This window comes from Podarcis melisellensis (genome assembly GCF_964234715.1).
Source record: "Podarcis melisellensis genome assembly, chromosome: 10".
In the NCBI taxonomy this organism is placed as follows: Eukaryota; Metazoa; Chordata; class Lepidosauria; order Squamata; family Lacertidae; genus Podarcis; species Podarcis melisellensis.
This window is the reverse complement of record NC_138542.1, coordinates 47,998,205-48,018,841: the sequence shown is the minus strand read 5'-3', so window position 1 is coordinate 48,018,841 and position 20,637 is coordinate 47,998,205. Positions and strand designations below refer to the sequence as shown.

The following is a 20,637-nucleotide window of genomic DNA, read 5'->3' as shown; positions in this document are numbered from 1 at the left end:
GTCCTTGTGGCTTTATAGGTCAAGGCCAGAACCTTGAATTGTGCTATGTTGGGTACACGTGGACGTAACTGAGAAGGCTACCTGGATTGGTAGAGAAACAAAAGTGCCTCCTGTTACTTTTGCTACTGCAGTTACAGCTAAGGGTGCCTTTTCAGATTTCAGTGAGCAGAGAATCATTCTTCGACATTTTATGTATTGATTAATTTTGTTCATCCGACACCTTCAACAAGTGTGCATTCCCAGAGTGACTCACAATAAAAACAGAACAATACAATCAAACATTAAATGCAATAATATTTGAACAGCCAAACAAAGATAAAAAGAGTAAAAACGCGGCAGGTAAAAACACAACTTTCTCAGTGCCTTACAATGTCTGGTGAAGCCTAGGAAAACAAAGCTGGGTACTGGAATGGCAGGTGCGTCTCCATGGGGAGAGCATTCCAAAGGTGGGCACTGCAATATAGTGAGTCGACAGTGATGCTCCAAGGATTCAGACAGAAGTCTTTCTCAGGGCCTCCTGGAGATGTTGGGGATTGAACGTGGGACCTTCTGCATGTAAAGCAGAAGCTCTTCTACTGGCCTATGGTCCCAGAAACTCTCTCTAGTCACAACCTGCCTTAGGCCACCAGGAGGAAAGCGAAAATAGAGGACAACTGCACAAGAGACATGGTTCACATCTTTTTTTGCTCTTGGGTTTTTCTTTGACTGTCATCAATCTTTGCAATTTGTACACCCACAAAAGTCTCTGATGGTTATCTCAATGACCAGCAGGAGACAGGGTGGTGGGGTGGTAACCACCCATCAGTCACATCATTGCTGCTTCCTGAGAGGCAGAGGAGGAGGGGCAAGTTGGCAGCAAAGTCCATGCAGTACAAATGTTCTGGCAGACCCAATCTGGCACACCTGCTGGTGCATCTGCACTGCCCCAATCTCCCCACTGCCTCACCTGTCCATCCCTGTAGGCAGGAGTGACACAAGTGATGCTGTCAATGTCAGGGTAGAATGCTAATCTGACAAGACCCTGGTCCCTAAGGCATACAGAACAGTGTTCTTGAACCTCGGGTACCCACATACCACAGCCAGCTCAGCCAATGGCCATGGATGAAGGGATTTGTAGTCTGGCAACATCTGTGAACCCAAAGTTCAAAAGCAGTGGTGTGGCTTGCGTATTCCAACATATCTTCAGGCACATGTAGAGCATCACATGTGATGAACCAGGGCATCAGTGTGATACATCCATCAAAATGAAAAGCAATATCATAGGCAAGGCATATGAACTGAGTCCCACATGAAAGTATACAGGTGGCATGTAAGGAGATATGATTCACAGCAGAAGTTACATGAGTTGGCCCAAGGGCAGTCACATTTGCAGTCTACTACCTCATTTGGCATAACTTGAAGAGCAGTTCTCAATCCGTCCTCTTGCCACACACTTTAATGTATCTCCCTCTTGCCTCAGCTCTTCCTTCAGTAATCAATAAAGCCCTCAGCTAAGTCAACACACAGCTACTGTGGTCTCTGTTGAACAGGGATTTGGAATACTCGACAGCTTTACAGGGGAAATAAACAAATTTGTGAAGGATGAGCCTATCAAGAGGTCCTAGCCATGATGGCTGTGAACTGCCTCATGCATCTCCATCAGTTGATGGAGATCAGGGACAGTAGAGTACTGTTGCACTGATGTCCTGCTTGTGGCCAGCCCACTCTGAGAACAGAAGGCTGGGCTAGGTAAATCTTTGGTTTGGTCCAGCAGGGCTCTTCTCATGTTCTTCTCCACCATTCACAGTCAGACCTTCTGAGCAGTTTTCACAGGATGACTGGCTGTGGGCACCAGGAAGTTTCTGGATAAAGAAGGCAGTGAAGCGATCGGAACCTAGAAAGGAGGGAGAGAGAGAGAGAGAGAGAGAGAGAGAGAGAGAGAGAGAGAGAGAGAGAGAGAAGGAATGTAAAGAGACGGCTCTTGCTGCAGATGGGGAAAGGGCTGCATGTGAGGAGTACGTGCTCCCCAGTGCCCCATCCAACACCAGATGCTCTCACACTGCACTGCAGTGAAATGTCTAGATGGATGCTTCTCACCCTCTAATCCTGTGTAGATTTAATAGGCGACTCAGCCAAAGTACGCCCTGCCCATCCCCTTGGGGCTGAATAACCTTGAATGTTTGGCTTCGGTTCCAGACTTTGCAATAAAGGCTGAGCTTAAAGGGTGATAAAAGAGAGCAAACCATGAGCAGCAGAAATGCTCGGCTCAGCTCTGGCCATAGGACTGCAAGCTTCTGCTCCTCATCAGCACCGTCCCTACCCAAAGCTCTGCTGGTACCCCCGGTTTGGCTCTATTCAGGATTTTTACCCTTGTCCTTCAAGCCCTCTTAACATTGCCAGCACGTTGTGAAAGATCTGCTCTCATGGGAGATACCTGGAAGGGTCATCTTGTGGAGAAAAAGGACCAGAAAGCTCGATGACATTGATCTTCTTCTCAAAAATGCCATAGCTGAGAGTGACCTACAAGGAAATACCAGAAAGGAAGAGAGACGACTGAGAAATAGACATGCCCTGTGGGCAACAAACTCCTTTTACGCATCACAGCCAAAGATACTTCTCAGCGGTACGAGTCTCCTGCCCTCTCCAATTTATTACACACACATGCATTCTGTTACCTGAAAACTATTCAAAGCCAAATTACAATGCCTGGGTAGTTTCTAGTAACCTCTATTTTCTCCAGGTGCTCCAGACTTGTTGGGAACACAGGTTTAGCCATATTTTCCCAAGCTCTTCGCATCTCTTCTGCCTTTGAGCAATTACCATGCAAGGGATCAGATTAAAGAGCTAAAGTACATAACCAGCAGAATCACATGGAGGCAGTTCTAGTTGGGATGGAGCATTCAAGATGAAACCTCTCTGCCGCCGCCGCCCTCACCCTGCTGTTGGTGTTTGGGTTTTTTAAAAACCAACATAGAAACTACTATACCAGGTATAATGGGGCACTGCTGAGAGAGAGTGTGCTTAGCTTATGCTAGAAACAGGGCTTTTAGTATCACAGCTCCAGCCCTCTGGAATCAATCACCTGCCAGAATTAGACAGGTGCCTAATGTTTTGGTACTTACTGAACACATTTTTGTTTAAGGTTTCCCCAAGGTCTGACCCAGTCATTTATGGAATATTAACAGCATAGTGGCAGAAATGGCTATGTTGTTGTTTAGTTTTGTTTTATTGCTTTCAGAGTTTGTTGCAATTATTTCATTGATTTTAAAGCTTGCATTTTTGTGTTATTTTCTATCTTGTACAATGCTTCAATGGCTTCATTATACATTTATTTAACAACAACAATAGTAGAAGTGTTCTAACTTACCAAGCCTTTTCATTGGCTGCTAGGTGTTCCTCCCTTCACCCTTGACCATTGGGCCGTGCTGAAGGGGACCAATAGGAACTGGAGTCCAACAACATCTGGAGGGCCACAAGTTCCCCACCCCTGAAACATGTGGCCTACCCTCCGCTTTCTAAAATGGTAGAGTCCAGCCAGAGTTTCACTCTGTGATTCTGCTGGTTGAGTCACACACTGCCCTCCGGGGAGAAGAGGGCAAGTTATTGGCACTAAGACTTCTATTCTTGAGTGGAAGGAGTTGCCTTTTCTTGGACTTTGACTGGCAGAAGTTTTATTGGCTAGTTAATTGCTTTTCCATCCCCTTGCCTATTATTGCAGAGAAGTGTCTGGGGAAGCATTTGTCAGGAAAGCCTCCTCTAAATAATGCATGATTGATTCAATCAGTGTCACAATTACTGAGGAGATGATGTGAATGACTGCTTTCCTGCCTGCTCCTCTCTCCTTCTCCTGACTCTCCTTCCCTCCCTCCCTCCCCCTCTCTCTCTCTCTCTCTTATCCAGACAACCCCAGCCGCATTTTGATAGTCTTGCGAATCCCCATTCAAAGACAATAGCAGGCTATCTGGTCACACATAATGGATGGGGAGATATCATGCCACAGGCGGTAGCAAAAAGTGTAAGGCTGGCCCCAGCAATCTCAGCAGCAATGGATGAGTTCATCTGGGGAAAGAATTATGTTCCCCCCAGGTACAAAATACAACACATCCCAATTCAACTGAGAAAATGCTATATCATGGCGACTGATGTGCAACTTCAAGAGGAGATGATTGGATTCTGGGCAACAAATGCATAGCGGAGGGGCAATTTCATGCATCTGAACTGTCATTCAAAAACAGTTCATTTGGAAAGTGCCCACTCTCTCCAACAAGGGCAAGATGGTGTTTCCTGCATCATCTCACCTGCTTAGTAAGTTGGGGACCCTGGATGATGTGCAAGTTCTCCAGGTGAGAGTGGAACAGGTCACTAGGGACCAAGTGACCGGCTAGCTTACGTTCAATGATATAGCCCACGGTGCAGTCATCGGGAAGGTGGATGAGCTCAGATGTGATCAGGAAGTTGTTGCCACTGGAAAACAAAACAGGCCAGATCCATTCATTTCATAAAATTAAGGAAAGGAATCTGACAGTGGGGATGGTGGAAGACCCGTGTTTCCCCAGGGAATGTGAATTACATCATGGTGGGCAGGTAGGGCTGAGAGGTGGCACACATACATAAACATCTGTGTAATTGTGGCCTCAAGTTGTATGGCACTACAATCATAGCCATTTCCTTGGGTTTAAATACTATTGTTAATTAGCATCGCACAATGATAATTGTGCACAACTGTGATATTGGATTTCTTGAATGCGGTGGATAAGAACAGGCCACTCCTTTGGTCCACTACCTCCACCACACATTCTTCAAAGCCCTGCCAGCCCCTGGCACAGTCAGATGTCCTCCTGCTGGTTGAAGAGGAAGAGAGAGGGAAGGAATAGGAAATACTTATTTGATTCTTCCCACTCAAGAGAGGAGGGGGAAATGACATCACACAGAGCCCTCTCTACCAATTACATTTCTATGGTCTGAGTCTCTGCCTATCAGCAATACAGCTCTGGGGTCATTAGCTCCTAAGCTCACCAAGTAACAAGAATATGCACTGTCAGATTTGACTGCAATTTTCCCCAGGTAGAGCACTGCTTTTCATGCAGAGGGTTCCAGGTTCAATCCCCACCATCTCCAGGTAGGATTGGGAGAAACCAATGTCTGGCTCAGTAATAGTAATAATAATGTGCCTACATTCCTGGCAGTAATATATAGCCATCATGACTTGGAGGTCAAGCTTCCTTCTTGGCCCATCAATGTTTGCTCAGAGAAACAAACAGGAGGAAGCTTCTAGCTCAGGTTCTTAAGAGTTGTTCTCTGGGATTAAAAAGGCTTCCCTTGTCTTTATGCGCACAGCAATACATTAGGGGGGGAACTCTTGCAAAGCTACATAGCCCACCAACATGTGGAGGGCACCAGGCTGGGGAATACCAATGAATGATGCTAGCTTTGTAGTCCTCTAAACTGCAACCAGTCAATGGCCCAGCCTCTAGATTCAGCTGTCTTTTCACTCTTAGAATGCGTGCTCAACAAATCCACCGTATTCCTTTTGAACCCCGTTTGCCTGCAAATCAGATGTCTGAATCAATACTCTGTGTAAAGGAGACAAATGTGCTAATAAGTTCCTCAACAGGGCAGCTTCCTTTTCCTGGCCCACTTCCTGTGTAATATGAAAATTAATGACTTCATTATTTGGTTTAAAACTTCAAAAAGAGAAGGGAAGCTGCTGGGTTTTTTTCCCCTGCAAGAAATCCATATTTAGAAGTGGGAGGGATGGTAACTGAATGCAGAGAGAGGGAGAGAGAAGGAACTGTGCTGAAAACTACTGTGGGGTGATACATTTATTGGGGGTAACTAAAATATCACAAATAGTAAGCAAAGTTTTGACTTCTCCAGAATGTCTCAGGCTGGATGTTCAGCAAAATGGGATGAGGGAGAGAAAGAAGGGAAAGTCCTGGCATGGCCATTGCTATTGGAGCTCAAAAATACATAGTTTGTAATAGTCTTGGGTTGCAATCCTATGCACCTTTACCAGGGAGTAAGCACCACTGAATACAATGGGGCTCCTGAGAAAACACAAGCAAGCTTGCACTGTTAAGGAAGGTCAACAGAAGTTAGGCAGGCTGACAACACCATCATCTACATCAAGGTTAGCCAACGTGGTGCTCTTCAGATGTTGCTGGACTAGAACGCTCATCATCTCTCACCATTGGCCCAAAGTGAGCTGGGATCTGACAACATCTGGAGGCCCACAATTCAGTTCATTGGCCGCATGAAGTGTTATTATTCCAGAGTTGGGGGAAAGGTAACCCTCCAATTGTTGTTGGACTCCAACTCCCATCAGCCCCAGCCAACATGGCCAATGGACAGGGATGATGGGAGCTGAAGTCCAGAAATATCTGAAGGGCTGCAGGTTCCCCAACCCTGTTATATACTCTTTATTCAGAAACTGAATTCAATAAGACTTATAGCAAGTTGGTAGGTTAAGACTGCAGCCTTAATTTGTTTGTTTGTTTTTTGTTTGTTTGTTGTTTATAACCTGCCCTTTGTCTTGGTGGATCCCAGGGATTAGTTTCTGCTAGACACAAAAGAGATTTTCAGTGGCCCTGTATTTTGGAAATACAAAATCTACAAAGTGCCTAAATCTGACCCCAGTGCTGTTCATAACCAATTAACATGAAAGTTAGGAGCCATTTTTGCAGCCTGTATTATTTAAAAAGGAGAGTAGCAATTGTTAAAAATACATATCAAATTGGTCTTTTTAAAAAAAGAAAAGAAATTATATTATTTTGCATATGAGAATAGACAATTTGTGAAAGGCACATATGTAGTAGATCAAAACAGCACCTTAGGATGTATTTATATATATAATTGTTGATACAAAGGAGAGGGAGGGAATCCAGGACTGTTTCAATGCCTGCAAAATGTTGTTGAGGGCAAGATGATTGTAGGAAGGGATTGCAATGGACCCTAGTTGGAGAAATCCACTGAGTTTGGACAAATCAAGATGTGGTCTCTCTGGTTGGAATGTTTCCCAAAGTATTATGAAGAATCTAGACTCGGGAGCTTTTTTTAGCCTATTGATTCATGGAGGTGTTGTTATCCATTGACCTGAGACTGCATTACTCACATTTATATATTCATTTTGTCTCTTCACAGCGGGTGTTTTAACACAAACAGTAGATGTTAAGGTAAGAGTCTCAGCTTTATGCAGATCTTGCACCAATAACCATGTAATTGAAAGATGGACATACCATTTTGTTTCAGTCTTGGAAATTAAATACTCCATTGCTTAAGAATGTTACCAAGGAAAAAATTCAGCGGTATTTTAAACTAACACACATACAGACTATGGGTCATATTGTTATTTGGGATGGAGATAAGTCAGTGGTGACAGGGCAGTTAATTAAACTTTCAGCTTATTTAAATAAACAAAAAAAGAAAAGAAATCGGCAAGCAGAAGGTTTGGTGTTTGTTGTTTTTTAAAGAGAGCAAAAAGCTATCTTATGGGGTCCTCAATCATTGGAAGATTGGCTGTACGGAACTTGAGAAAGGCTGGCAAAAATCCTGGCAATCAAAGTAGCAAAGGAAATGACATCTTCTTCATGCAAAAATGGAGAGGCTGTATGTGCAACATATCTGAAGCATTTGTTGAGGCTGCGATCCCAACCCAATTTAGCCGGGAGAAAGCCCCATTTGTTTCAATAAGACTTACTTCTTAATAGGCTTGGTTAGACTTGTGCTCATAGTCCTCTAGACAATATATATGATATTTTAAGTAAAGTATTTCATTCCTGAAAATGCAATAGAACCAGAAGTCATTATTTACTAGGGGGAAAGTGATGAAAAATGCTAAAATTAATAAATCCTATGGACTCGACTGAATGGACTTTACTAGAGAAATGAAAATTCATTACAATAACTTTGTCTGCTACTTCTTTCAATGAAGTATCTTGTTATAAGATCAGGGGTTTTTAATCCAAAATTCTGGTATTAAACACAGAGAAACAAATGAAAGTTGAAGCACACCTCCCTTCTGAAATTTCCTGGAAAACCTATGTCATTAAATACCTGGAATATAGTCTTCCGATTGCTTGAATAGGTTGTTTGAGGATAATTATGTTAACGTGATTAAGGAAATGCAGAAGTTTCTGTTACGGGCTAATTTAAAGATTTAATGGTTTGGAACAATCTGTACAGTAAAGATAATAATTTTGTCAAACCATTATTTATGGTTCTTCCTATCTATACTGATAACTGTAAAGACCTGGCAACAATATATTACTAAGTTCATTCGGGCTAGAGGCAAAAAATGAGAATGAAACTGGCATGCGTCTTTGCCACATACAGTAGAGTTGGGAGCAGGCAATTAGCTGTATCAAATCTTTTTCTTTGCTACCTTTCATCACCCTTAGCAGCAGCAAGGGAATGTTTGGTACTGATAAAAGCACAGAATTGGGACACTAGGATGTAAAAATTCCCTTCCCCTGAACTATTTATTATATTATGCCATAAGACAGAATAGATTTTAAAGAAAATACACTGTCCTTTAGTACATATTAGTTGTATGGGAGACATGGAAGATTTATAAACCTAAACTGAGTCAAATGTCTCACCATTAGCATCTGTTCAATATTTATAAGGTCCTGCCTGATTTAGGACTGTTAGGAAATTTTAAATTGTTGAAGTGGTATAATTTAATTAGGAAGAATTGTGTATAATGGAAATGCACTGCCATAAAAAGAACATCTAGTGTAAGATCTTCTGGCTTTCCTCACCCCAGGATTTTCAGATATGGTATTTGTTAAGCACACAGCATTTTAGAGGGGCAAGCCATCAAACCAGTTTGAAGGAGCGATAAACCATCAACTCAATTTGTGGGAGGAAGTACATGGCGAGAGAAGCCCTGACTGCCGGACCTGGACATCGTTATCTTCTATTTTTCCTTTAGTGTGGAGGACTTCCTGAAGGACTTCCTCTTTAGCATGCATGCCAGTGAGCCATAGCAAAGGGCAACACAAAAGGGCTTGACCCTCTTACATTGTCTTCTAGTGTCGATATCAGGCATAGGGTGTGCAAGACTCTTAGTTTGCTCTGCAGTGGGAAAGGTAAATATCTCCTACTGAGACTAAAAACAAGTATTTGGTCATATATGATGATGATGATGTATATTTCTATACTGCCCAACATCCAAGGATCAAAAGGTGGTTTACCATATACAAAGCAAAAATACATACCATAGTAAGTAACAAAAACAGCACCCTCACAGATACAGTTTAAAAGGTTATAGATTGTATAATTAGCCAAAGGCCTGGAAGAAGAGGAATGTTTTGGCTTGACACCTAGAGAAATGTAATGAAGGCACCAGGCAAGCCTCCCTGGGGAGAGCATTCCACAAATGGGGAGCCACTGCAGAAAAGGCCCATTCTCGTGTTGCTCCTCACGTGGAGGAGGCAAACGGAGAAGGGTTCAAATGTTGATTATGGGGTCTGGGTTGGTTCATATGAGAAGAGGAAGGGAGAGTTGGTCCTTGAAGTATTGTGGTCCAGAGCTGTTTAAGGCTGTATAGATCAAAACCAGCACTTTGAATTGGGCCCAGAAACAAATTGGTAGCCAGTGCAGTCAGGGCCATGATCGGTTCTGGATGTTAATCGAAACAAAATTCAGTGGTACAAAAGAAAATAGGGGAAAGATTCAAACATTCATAGAAAATGCATGGAATTAGATTTGGGACAATGTCCCTTCAAAATTATTCTGTGTGAACTTGAGAGAAAATGTATATAAAATTAAGGATCAGTGCAATCAAATCCTTTTTGAGCTACTTTAGGGTGTGTATGTGTATCTGTGTGTTTTAGATTTCTAGTGGGATGATTCCGCTCCAGCTGATTTTATTCATAATTGGTCATGTTGCCCCAAAATACAAATATATTGGCAGACAAGCAATAATTTAGGATAGTAAAAGATGTTTTGATTCACAAACGATTCTATCTTTTGTGATATACCTAGAAAGGTTGGGACACATGATCTTGAATTTATTATTAACCTGTTGTGCACAATCAAGATTAATTTGGCAGCTAAGAAGAAAAGTGCAACCGCTTCCAAGTTTAACGACTGTGAGGAAAAGATTGGGCAAATAGCAAAAATGACTGAACTGACATATTATATAAGAGTTTGGGAAAGATGCCAGTTAGATAACAAGTTTGTAGAACACTGGGCATTGTTTATTCATTACTGGAATGAAAAATTTAATGATAATGTTCAACCATATGTTTTGTTTTTGTAACTTTTTTGTTGTTGAAACAGCTGTTTTTATTTCTCCTTGGTATATTCCCTGCTTTCGTCTCATATATATTTTTCTTCATCTTATGTAAACATTGTGCTTTGAGATAAAAAGGTAGTAATGCTAATACTACTAATAGCACAACTTTCAAGTTACAGTGGAGATTGACCCATGTGCATTAATATCACTCTACATCAGGGACTGAGACCCGTGGCTCTCCAAATCATTACAGTGGTACCTCGCAAGACAAAATTAATTCGTTCTGCGAGTTTTTTCGTCTTGCGAATCTTTCGTCTTGCGAAGCACGGATTCCAACCCAAAATCCAAAACCCCCCAAAAAAGTTTAACTTACCAAATGGCTGCAAAAGAAGTTTTGGAAAAGCTTCAAAAATCACCAAAGTCTTCAAAAACCTCAAAAAAGGCTCAAAAAAGGAAACAAACTTGCAAGACGTTTTCGTCTTGCGGAGCAAGGCCACAGGGAAATTCGTCTTGTGAAGCAACTCAAAAAACGAAAAACTCTTTTGTCTTGCAAGTTTTTCGTCTTACGAGGCATTCGTCTTGCGGGGCACCACTGTATTGGGATTTAACTCCCATCATACTTGACCACTGGCCATGCCAGCTGGGGTTAATGGAAGCTGGAGTCCAGCAACAACAACTTGTAGGTCCACATGTACCCCATCCCTGCTCTACAACGAATGACCTCTTCCCTAAACATATGGTTTTCTAACAAAGGTTGCCATGACCTTTGGCTGACCAACATCATGCATATTCATTTGCCATTTAGAAAGTCTGCACCTGTTTTCAAATCAGTTTCCTTTTTTTTTTTAACCACTGGAGAGTTCTAAGATATTGCCAAAGGCCCAAAACATGTCATTCCTGTTGTAACAGTCATAGAATCATAGAGCTGGAAAGGACCCCAAGGTCCAACCCCCTGCAATGCAGGAATCTCAGCTGAAGCATCCATAACAGATGACCTTCCAACCTCTGCTTAAAAACCTCCAAGGAAGGAGAGTCCACGGTCTCCTGAGGGAGACCATTCCACTGCCTAACAGCTCTTACTTCCAGAAAGTTCATCCAATGTTTAGTCTGGGAGGTACTTATTGATCCACCACTATCCCTAGAGGCCCAAGTGACCTCTGAGTCCAGGAGTGCTTTTGTAAGTTCTGGCTGGTACGCCATTTGCGACTAGTCCTGGACCACGACAGCCTGATCGCAGTCACCCATCCATTGGTGGCCTCAAGATGTGATTACTGTGAGACGCTTTATGTGGGGCTGCCCTTGTATCTGGTCTGGCAGTAGCAAGGAGTACAGAAGGCAGCAGCCAACCTGCTCACAGGAACAGACTACCAACAGCCTGTTACTCTACTACTGAGAGACCTGCACTGGTTCCTGATTTGCCACAGGGCTAGATTCAAGATTCTTGTGTTAATTCACAAGGCCCTAAGCAATTTGGGTCCAAAGTACCTTAAGGGCTGTCTGATCCCTACAGCGTGCACATGCAAATGCCTTTGAAAGATACAGTGAGTGCAGGCGCACACTTCAGCAAATGTTCATCTTCATTTACATCTATTAACCTCCCATCCAGGAGCATTGTTAAGGGATGGCTCAGGGGGTTAATTGCTAAAACTTCACTTGCAGAGCAGCTTTCCCTGAGATAGTTGGCTCAATGTGCCTCCATACATATAAATCAGCAGATGCAAACTTTACGCAAATCTGTATTGTCCCTGACCGCTGGCCATTCTGGCTGGAGCTGATGGGAGATGGAGTCCAACCACATCTGAAAGGCCACTGGTTCCCCACCCCAGCCATTGCAGGAAGATGTGAAATGAGAGACATTCATACAAGATCTTTTAGTGGTCACTGCTCACCTTGCCCAGGGAGCCATCTTTTGGGCCAGCTTCCTGCTGATGCAGAATCCAGCACCTCCAGTGGCAAACCAAAAATACACTGACTTCTGAAAGAAGGAAAAATGGAGGTGTTGGGTATTCAGCATACATGCTCTACCACTCAGCTATGCAGTCTCTTCCCTTATAGGCAAAGAGTGGAATGCAGAGGAGATTCAATGTTTTGTTGAAATTTATGATAGGAACCCAACATTTGCTCCTGAGATCAGCCTGGTATACATTCTTCTCTCTCCTCAAAGCAGTTGTAACTGTGATAAACCAGATGTTGATATTGTTTGGGGTGCAGAAGCTCACCTAGCTGCCCTTAGAATTCCCAGCCAACCTGCTGTTTACTCCTGAAGTAAAGGGGTTGGACTTACTGTCTGATTGTTAGGCGAAGCTTCTGAGGCACGAATTGGCCTGTTCAAGCTGGGCTTCCCAATATACACATCTTGGTCCGGAGAATAAGAAGACAAGAGCTTGAGCAGAGCTTGTGGGTTCAGGTAGTTGTCGTCATCAAGGTGGCAAAACCAGCTGGAGAAGGAGGAGAAATGCACAGCTAGTAGATTCAAGAGGAGAATATAATTTCAACTTGATTCCATAACAATGGTGGTTGCTGCCCATTGGGACTGGTAGGATGGAAGGCAGGGAGAACAACAGTGAGTGGAGCCACAGCCAATAAGAGGAGCAGGCGTGCAAGCACACACTCACGCAAATTGTAAGAAAGAAGACAAGCAGTTGGTGGTTGGCTGAGCGCAGACTGAGTTGCTTGGGTTGTGTCCCATTTGCCCTAATGGACCAGACTGCCCTGTCATAGTTAGCTGTTGAACAGTTTTTTTGGCATCTATCCCACCAGTTAAATCTAGGCGCCACTTGATTCATGGTTGGTATAACTGCACTTTTGTCACTGAGTCATTGTCGTACACAGCTTAATTTACTAACCTTGGCATTCACCACCTGGAGCAAGCAGACAATTGCTCTGTAGTGCATGTTGATCAGAGGGAGCTGACTCCTTATGCTACCTATGCTAAATGCCGTTTGCATTTCCTGAGTGATCTCAGATGGCTCCAATTAGTGGCTCCCTCATAGGACAATTTTGCAGAGGCAAACTACAGTTTGAATGGAGCTTTGGATAACTAGACCACAAAAAGCCAACTAGGGAGAAGAAGTCTTTACTTTTATTGACAACATTCATATGTCAATAAATAATCTCACTAAACTTGGACAGAAATGGACTCCGTCCCATGTCACATCTCCCAACTCAAGTCAATTTGCTCACCTTAGGCCGCTAACCAAAAAGGCATCAAACTCCGCCGCCATTTTGCAAGAAAGTGCTGGATGGCTGTACTCTGCAGAGCAGTTTGTGATGATCACGTGGTCACCTAATGGGAAAAGGAGAAACGCTTTCTAGATGGGTTCCTGGACCTATCTTGATTTATTTAAAACATCTTCAAACACAGACAAGCATATACCCTCAACAAGACAAAGATGGGAGACCTTTCCCCAGTGCAAAGGGCATTTTTGTGCAGTCCATCTCCAAGTCTTCCGTACCACAGCAATGCTCTGCAGAAGTTCAGCATAGTGACCAGAGTGCCGGAAGAGAACTGAAGGAGACCTAGGTTCAAATCCCCACTCAGCCATGAAAGTTCCCTGGGTGACATTCACCCCGTCACTTTCTCTCAGCTATCTACCTCACAGGGTCATTGTGGGGATGATATAAACAGAATAAGCCAGTTTGTATATTATTTTCATTAACCCACGTTTCACCCTAAGGTCCCAGGGCACATCACAACAATTTAAAATGAAACATTAAAGACAGTTTAAAAGAAACCACAGCCACAAGAATAGGGTGGGTCCTAAAAGTATACATCTCAAGCATCAAAGGCCAGGATAAAGAGGTGCATCTTCAACATTCATTGAAAACTGTACAGTGGTACCCCAGGTTACATACACTTCAGGTTACAGACTCCACTAACCCAGAAATAGTGCTTCAGGTTGAGAACTTTGCTTCAGGATGAGAACAGCAATCGTGCTCCGACGGTGTGGCGGCAGCAGGAGGCCCCATTAGCTAAAGTGGTGTTTCAGGTTAAGAACAGTTCCAGGTTAAGAACAGACCTCCAGAACGAATTAAGTACTTAACCCAAGGTACCACTGTATAGTGGAGGTGCCAGAGACACCTCTATGGGGAGGAAGTTCTACAACTTAGGGGCTGCCACAGAGAATGTCCTTTCTTCCCCTGCCCCGCCCCCCACAGAGTACTTCCAAGTTGGCTGCCTCTGCCAGTCTCTTAACACCTAAGAATGTTTGTAGAGAAGGAGGTGTTATTTCAGATATTTGGGTTCTTGGGGCTTTAAATACTAACATGAGCACCTTCAGTTGCACCCCCAGAATGAACTGGCAACCAATGAAGCTGTTTTAAAACAAGGGGTATAGGAATTCTAAAGGGAACCCCAGTCAGTAATCTGGTTGCTCCATTTTGGACTAGTTGAAGTTTCTGAGCCATCTTCGAGGGCAGCCCCATTTAGGGCACATTGTGGTAATCCAGCTGGGCTCCCCTACATTTTCAGTCCTTTGGGCACATTAGCAAATGAGAGAAAGTGTTGCACCAAACATGCACTGAAGCTGCACATGCACTACAACAATGCACACACGCGTGTGCGCAACAAAAGACTTCTTTCAAACCTCATTTCAGCAGAGGGGGGCTCAGGGGCAAGATCCTGGGGCGGCCAGGGAAGGCTTCTGTGGGCAAATGTGCTCCCATGGTGCTAGCCATGTTAGCAACCCATGATTTAGAGAGTGGGGTGGGAATAACCTAGACGAGAGGAAAGCTCACCATGGTTTTAAATAAGCATGAGTACACAGTGAACAGAGGAAGGCTTGCTGCAATGACTGTCTTAAGTCTGCTGGCTCCAAAAAGTCACCATTTTAGTGAGAGGCAGTCAGAAACTCAGTCAGTGTTTATTGCTTGAAGCCACAGGCCATTGCAAATGGTAGCTTTTTTAAAAAAGTAAAATGTCTGGAAGGCAAAAAACCATGACCAATTGAGCTTCCCAATTCTCATTTAATGTAAAAGCCATTGCTAAAATAAATCCTTAATAAAGACTCTTAGTGATTACGCTTGACTTAGCTTACTCAAGTGAATCACCTTTTCAAATTCACTGGTATTTCCTTCAAGATATTTGCTCAAATTTTCTTAGCTGCTGCACCAAATAATAAAACTAGATACAGCCATGCTCAATGAGAAGTAAGAATGCTGGTATATCTTGAATTAGACACCCCATAAGTTGAGATATGGGGAAGCGGGTGGCGCTGTGGGTTAAACCACAGAGCCTAGGACATGCCGATCGAAAGGTCGGCGGTTCGAATCCCCGCGGCGGGTGAGCTCCAATCGTTCGGTCCCAGCTCCTGCCCACCTAGCAGTTCAAAAGCACCCCTAAGTGCAAGTAGATAAATAGGGACTGCTTTCTAGCGGGAAGGTAAACGGCGTTTCTGTGTGCGGTGCTGGTGCTGGCTCGCCAGATGCAGCTTAGTCACACTGGCCACGTGACCCAGAAGTGTCTTTGGACGGCGCCAGCTCCCGGCCTCTTGAGCGAGATGAGCGCACAGCCCTTTACCTTTACCTTTTAAGTTGAGATACAGGGTAAGACAGACATTGCCCAGTTACCTGCTCTGTGTGGGGTTGGACTCCCTTTGAAATGAAAGATTCATAGCTTGGGAGTCTACTGGATGCATCTTTGTCACCAGAAGCTCAGAGCCTGACTAGCAGTGCCTTTTACCAGCTATGACTAGTACAGAAACTACAGCCATTCTTGGACAGGGATCCTAATTCATGCATTGGGAATGTGAAGACTTTATTACTGCAGTACTCTCTTTGTGGGGCTACACTTGGGGCTGGTCTGGAACCTCCAACCAGTGCAAAATGCTGGAGCTAGACTCCTTGTGAGAGGACAGACTACCACCAGCAAATTAAAAGCGTGCACTGACTGCCCATATGGTACGAGTCCAATTTCAAGGTTCTTAATTTGCAAGGCCCTTAAGAATTTGGGTCCAGTGAGACTGGACTGCAAGATTCCTAATGTCCCTGCCTGATCATGGAGGTCATGAGCAGAGTTGCTGCTAGTGGTCATCCACCGGTCAGTGGCACAGTTCACAATGACCAGCAACGATGCCTTGAGCATCATGGGCCCAACTCTGTGGACTTCCCTCCCAACTGAGATCGAGCAGGCTTGCCTCGCTACTAAACTTAAGCTTTCTGGTGAAGTCTTTTCTTTTTTTCCCCAGCAGGCATTTTAAGTAAACTTTTCTGATTGTGTGGTTAATTTTACTGATTTCATCCTTTGTGACTTCATTGTACAACACATCAAAAATACTGCATAAAGCAGTATATAAATTATTGAAATAAATAATAATAAATAAATGCAGCAGGGGTGCAGAAACTGTGGCCTTCTGGATACTGTTGAACTCCAGTTCCCATCGGCTCCAGCCAACAAAGGTCAGAGCAGATAAGACTTGTAATCTACCAACTTCTGGAAGGCCACAGATTCCCCCACCCTGCTCTACAGGTGTTGAATATTGCCATGTGTTGTCCTGACAGATCTGCCCATAATCCCCTAGTTGTGCACCAAGACTCAATCACTCCCTTTACCACCTCTTGATTTCGTAGAAGATACAGGTCTCTTCTGCTCTCTGCAGGAGTGCTGTGGATAGTTCTAGATTTAAAAAACAAAATAAAGCTATTTGTACTTCCAGTGAAGCTTGTTTACCCTTGCCCAAGATCTTAGACCCACAATGCATTTGGGCAACAGCTTTCCCCAATACTGTAGTTTATCGGATATCCTGCCAATTGCACCCCTAAGTAGGAGCTGCAAAGGCAGCTCTGCACAGCAGCTTGCAGGCACTGGCTGAGCATGCCTGAGCTGGAATTGTAAAGTGAAGGGACATCGGGACATCCTTCCTTCCTTCCTTCCTTCCTTCCTTCCTTCCTTCCTTCCTTCCTGTTTCACTAGCTAGAAAGCACAGAGCGAAGTAGAATCAATAGTTCCAAGTTGTATTAACTTCGTAAAAAACAACAACCCCACATTTCATTGTTGAACACCTAGTCAAATTATTGATAAGCAAAACCAGGCGAGGGAGTGCTCATCAAGCAAAGTCAGATAATGGCATTGGTTCGTTGACGGTCATTATTCTCCTCCCAGGCACTACCCAAGGGGGTGCTGACAAGAGTTGCCAATTACCTTCTGCATAGTAATCACATTAGCAATGATAGCGCTAGTCAGGGAAAGGATCTCATTTTCTCAGCAACATGATATTGAGGTTCTGAGAGCTGGGGAAATGAGTTAGGACCTCCTTAACAGAAGCCTCATCTGGAGAGAAAATGGCGGCAACAAAAGAGCAACTACAATGGATTTATGGTACAAAAATAATAATAAACGCTGTGCTTCCAATATTGTGATCTGACAGTTTAAAATCTATGAGTGGTATTCAGCTAAGCCCTATTCAGAGGAGACCACGTGCAATTAATGAACCCACATTACTCATGTCCATTAACTTCAGTGAGTATACTCTGAGTAGGACTAGCGTTGAATATCACCCTTAAAAAAAAAAAATCTCTTCGGGGGGAATTCAAGGTCGCCGTCTTCTGATTTTATTTCAGCTTGCTGGACGGAATGATCTTCCTTCCCCTCCTCCTGTGTGCTCTTCTTGGGGTTCTCTTTACCCCAGTTTGGGGGGCCTGGGGCATGGGAGGAGGGCAGGACCCTCTTGCTCAAGTGGAAATCCTTGCACATGGCTTCTGATGGCAGGACTCATTTGGTGAATCCCACCCAATAGCAGTGGTACACCTAGTTAACATCACACAGAGTAATCCAAAGCCCTGGCCAATAGAGACAGGGCTTCGCAGCACAGCCACCACAACATCCACTGCCCCACTACTCACAACAGATGGGCGGGGGAAGTGGGGCAGGAAAATGGCTCCTTGCTCCACCAACTCTCAGGCTGATGCAGCAAAATGGCCCAGATCTTCCATAATCGGTAGATAGTATTGCCCAGTTGTGGGGAGGGAATTGGATAGCGGTGTTAATGTGCAATGAGCCTGACAGCACAAGCTGATGTGCTGCACAATCCAAATTGATATTAATTGTCTGGTTTTTACTGATTGGGCTAAGAAACTTCATCCAAAGGACTTGATCATTTTTATGTTGGTGGGCTGCGAGTTTCACCATATCTCAGAACTCGAAGGATGCAAAGAATCTAAACATAGACATGCAATATATATATTAAAAAACTTTATTGCAGTTTCTGAAAAATTAACATAAAATTTGAAAGTACAATGAGGCAAGGGCAATCCAGATTTTGCAACTCTTTGTGGCCATTTTTAAATTATATGTTGCATGATCCTCAAAAACTATGTACCAAAATACTTGGAGTTTATTTGAAATTATGTGTAACTTCTCTTCCTGCTTATCTATTATTTTTCTTCCTGTCTAGGTCAATCTATGTATTTTTGTCTTGCTTATAGATGGATTTCGTATACAAGCTACACACTTCTATATCATCCGTAAATAACCCTGTGCTTACCCAGTTTTCCTTAGTTCCTTTGTATCAAAACCTGTATGATCCATGCTGGTTTTTTTGTATTTAAAAGCTATTAATAAGAAAGAAATAAGAGAAGGCCCAGATCCGGCATGCTGTCAACACATGACAGCAGTAGGACCAGCAGATCCTGTATAGACCCAGTCCAGCCCTTCCCCAGTAGGTAGCAGAGATACCACTGATGGTAGCTTCCACTTATTTGCCATTTGGGTGGTTCACTGAGCTGTTCATCACTGCTGGGGCTTCCCTGCCATTGGTGGAGGTTAGCAGAGTCAAGTCAGGGCAGGGTATAGAGAGATACCTCCACTCCAACTCCTCTAAACTTCTTCCACTGGATAGATTGGGGGTTTGGATCGCTCTGTTTGTTGTATTTACCAAACACAGATTGTTAGCTGGTGTTGCAGTTCGATACCTGCAGATTTTATGTCATATTTTTTGGCTCTGCCCATTAATTCAGTGATTCTGGAGAACTGCACAAGCTGCGGTAAATGAAATTACTAATTACTTGATAGCTGAAGAGCCAAGCATAGCAGTATTTGACCTTGAGGACCTTGTCGATTAAGCAGATTTGGATTGGAACTGGCGATGCCAGAGCAAGTCTACACATGTCTACACAGAAGTAAACCTGGGGTGGAGATTTCTGCATCACCAATAAAGAGGAAACACATGGGGGGGTGGAAGAAGAGTCAATTTGCATTAAATGTGCAGATATGTATACATGCAAATTTAGAAATAAGTAGTATACTTTAAATAGAAACTCAGCACATCTCACCAAAGTGGAGAAGACTATGTCCAGGTTACCTGTGTGCCTGCTCTGTCTGTTCTCCAGGTCTGATGGTTGATATGGTTCTTCATTCTCAGGGTTCTTTATCTTTACACCAGACTTGGAACAGACAGCCTTAAGTCATACCCAGAATAGATCCAGAATAGACTCAGTTATATTGATTTGTATATAATAATAATTATTTTATGTTGTGAGCTGCCTTGTGATCTTTGGATGAAGGGTGGTATACAAACAGAAGAAGAAGAGGAGGAGGAGGAGGAGGAAGAAGAAGAAGAAGAAGAAGAAGAAGAAGAAGATTGAGCATAGTCCAACAGACAGTCAAACTGACTGCCCCTCATCAGGTGTCCTAGTGAGTTCTATGGCTGAGCAGGGACTTGAACCTGGGTCTCCCCAGTCTTAGGGCTTCTCCACATTTTCGCTTCTCCTATGCCTAGAATGCATGGGTCCAAGCAGTTTTCCTTTTGCTGTGCCACTTTTCCCAGAGAAAACCTGCAGTTTAGGGCTGAATCAGAACAAATAACAATCGGGTTTTCCATACATTGCTGTTTGTTCTGATTTAGCAATAAAGAGTGAGTTTTCCGGGAAGGGGCAGCGGGACAAAGGCAGAACCACTCAGGCCCATGTCTAGGCAGCACGGGACAAGTAGATGTCTGTATGAGCCCTAAGTCCAAGACTGAGTTATCCCATCTATTACAGTATAGGCGTCCCCTCCCCCACTTTCACGCGATCGCCTCACACACAACCGCATATACGCACAATACCAGAAAATAAATCATTTGATTCAACCCAGAAATAATGGGAGGAGCAACCACAACACACACACACACCCCAAATGTTTTCCCCAGACCTCATTCAGAGATGCAAGATTGAACCTGGGAATTCTGCATGCAAGGCATGTGACCTGTGGCTGAGCTATAACCCTTTCCCACGGTCAGCCGTGGAAGGATGCTATTACCCAAGCGCTCCTGACACACAGTTTACAGAAGTCAGTTTCCAGATCTTGCGCAACACTAAAGGCCGGATTACCCAGTTTTTCCCGTAGCTCATCATCTTCTTTATCAGTGAAGACATATGTCTGAGGAAAAGAAGAGAGAAGGGTTATTCCAATGCCTAAATTGTGCTGAGTTCCATACCTGCCA

General features: G+C 43.6%; 1 protein-coding gene across 1 annotated transcript; it reads right to left on the bottom strand.

Annotated features, from left to right (window-relative positions):
* Positions 1-1,706: 1,706 nt before the first annotated feature.
* Positions 1,707-20,570, bottom strand: MFNG (MFNG O-fucosylpeptide 3-beta-N-acetylglucosaminyltransferase). The gene is made up of 7 exons (XM_081929081.1): positions 20,525-20,570; positions 13,403-13,505; positions 12,504-12,657; positions 12,109-12,194; positions 4,278-4,443; positions 2,414-2,499; positions 1,707-1,873 (listed from the first exon to the last, which is right to left on the bottom strand). Exons 2-7 carry the CDS (start codon positions 13,441-13,443, stop codon positions 1,807-1,809), a joined length of 600 nt encoding a protein of 199 aa, XP_081785207.1. The 5' UTR covers positions 13,444-13,505; positions 20,525-20,570; the 3' UTR covers positions 1,707-1,806.
* Positions 20,571-20,637: the final 67 nt, after the last annotated feature.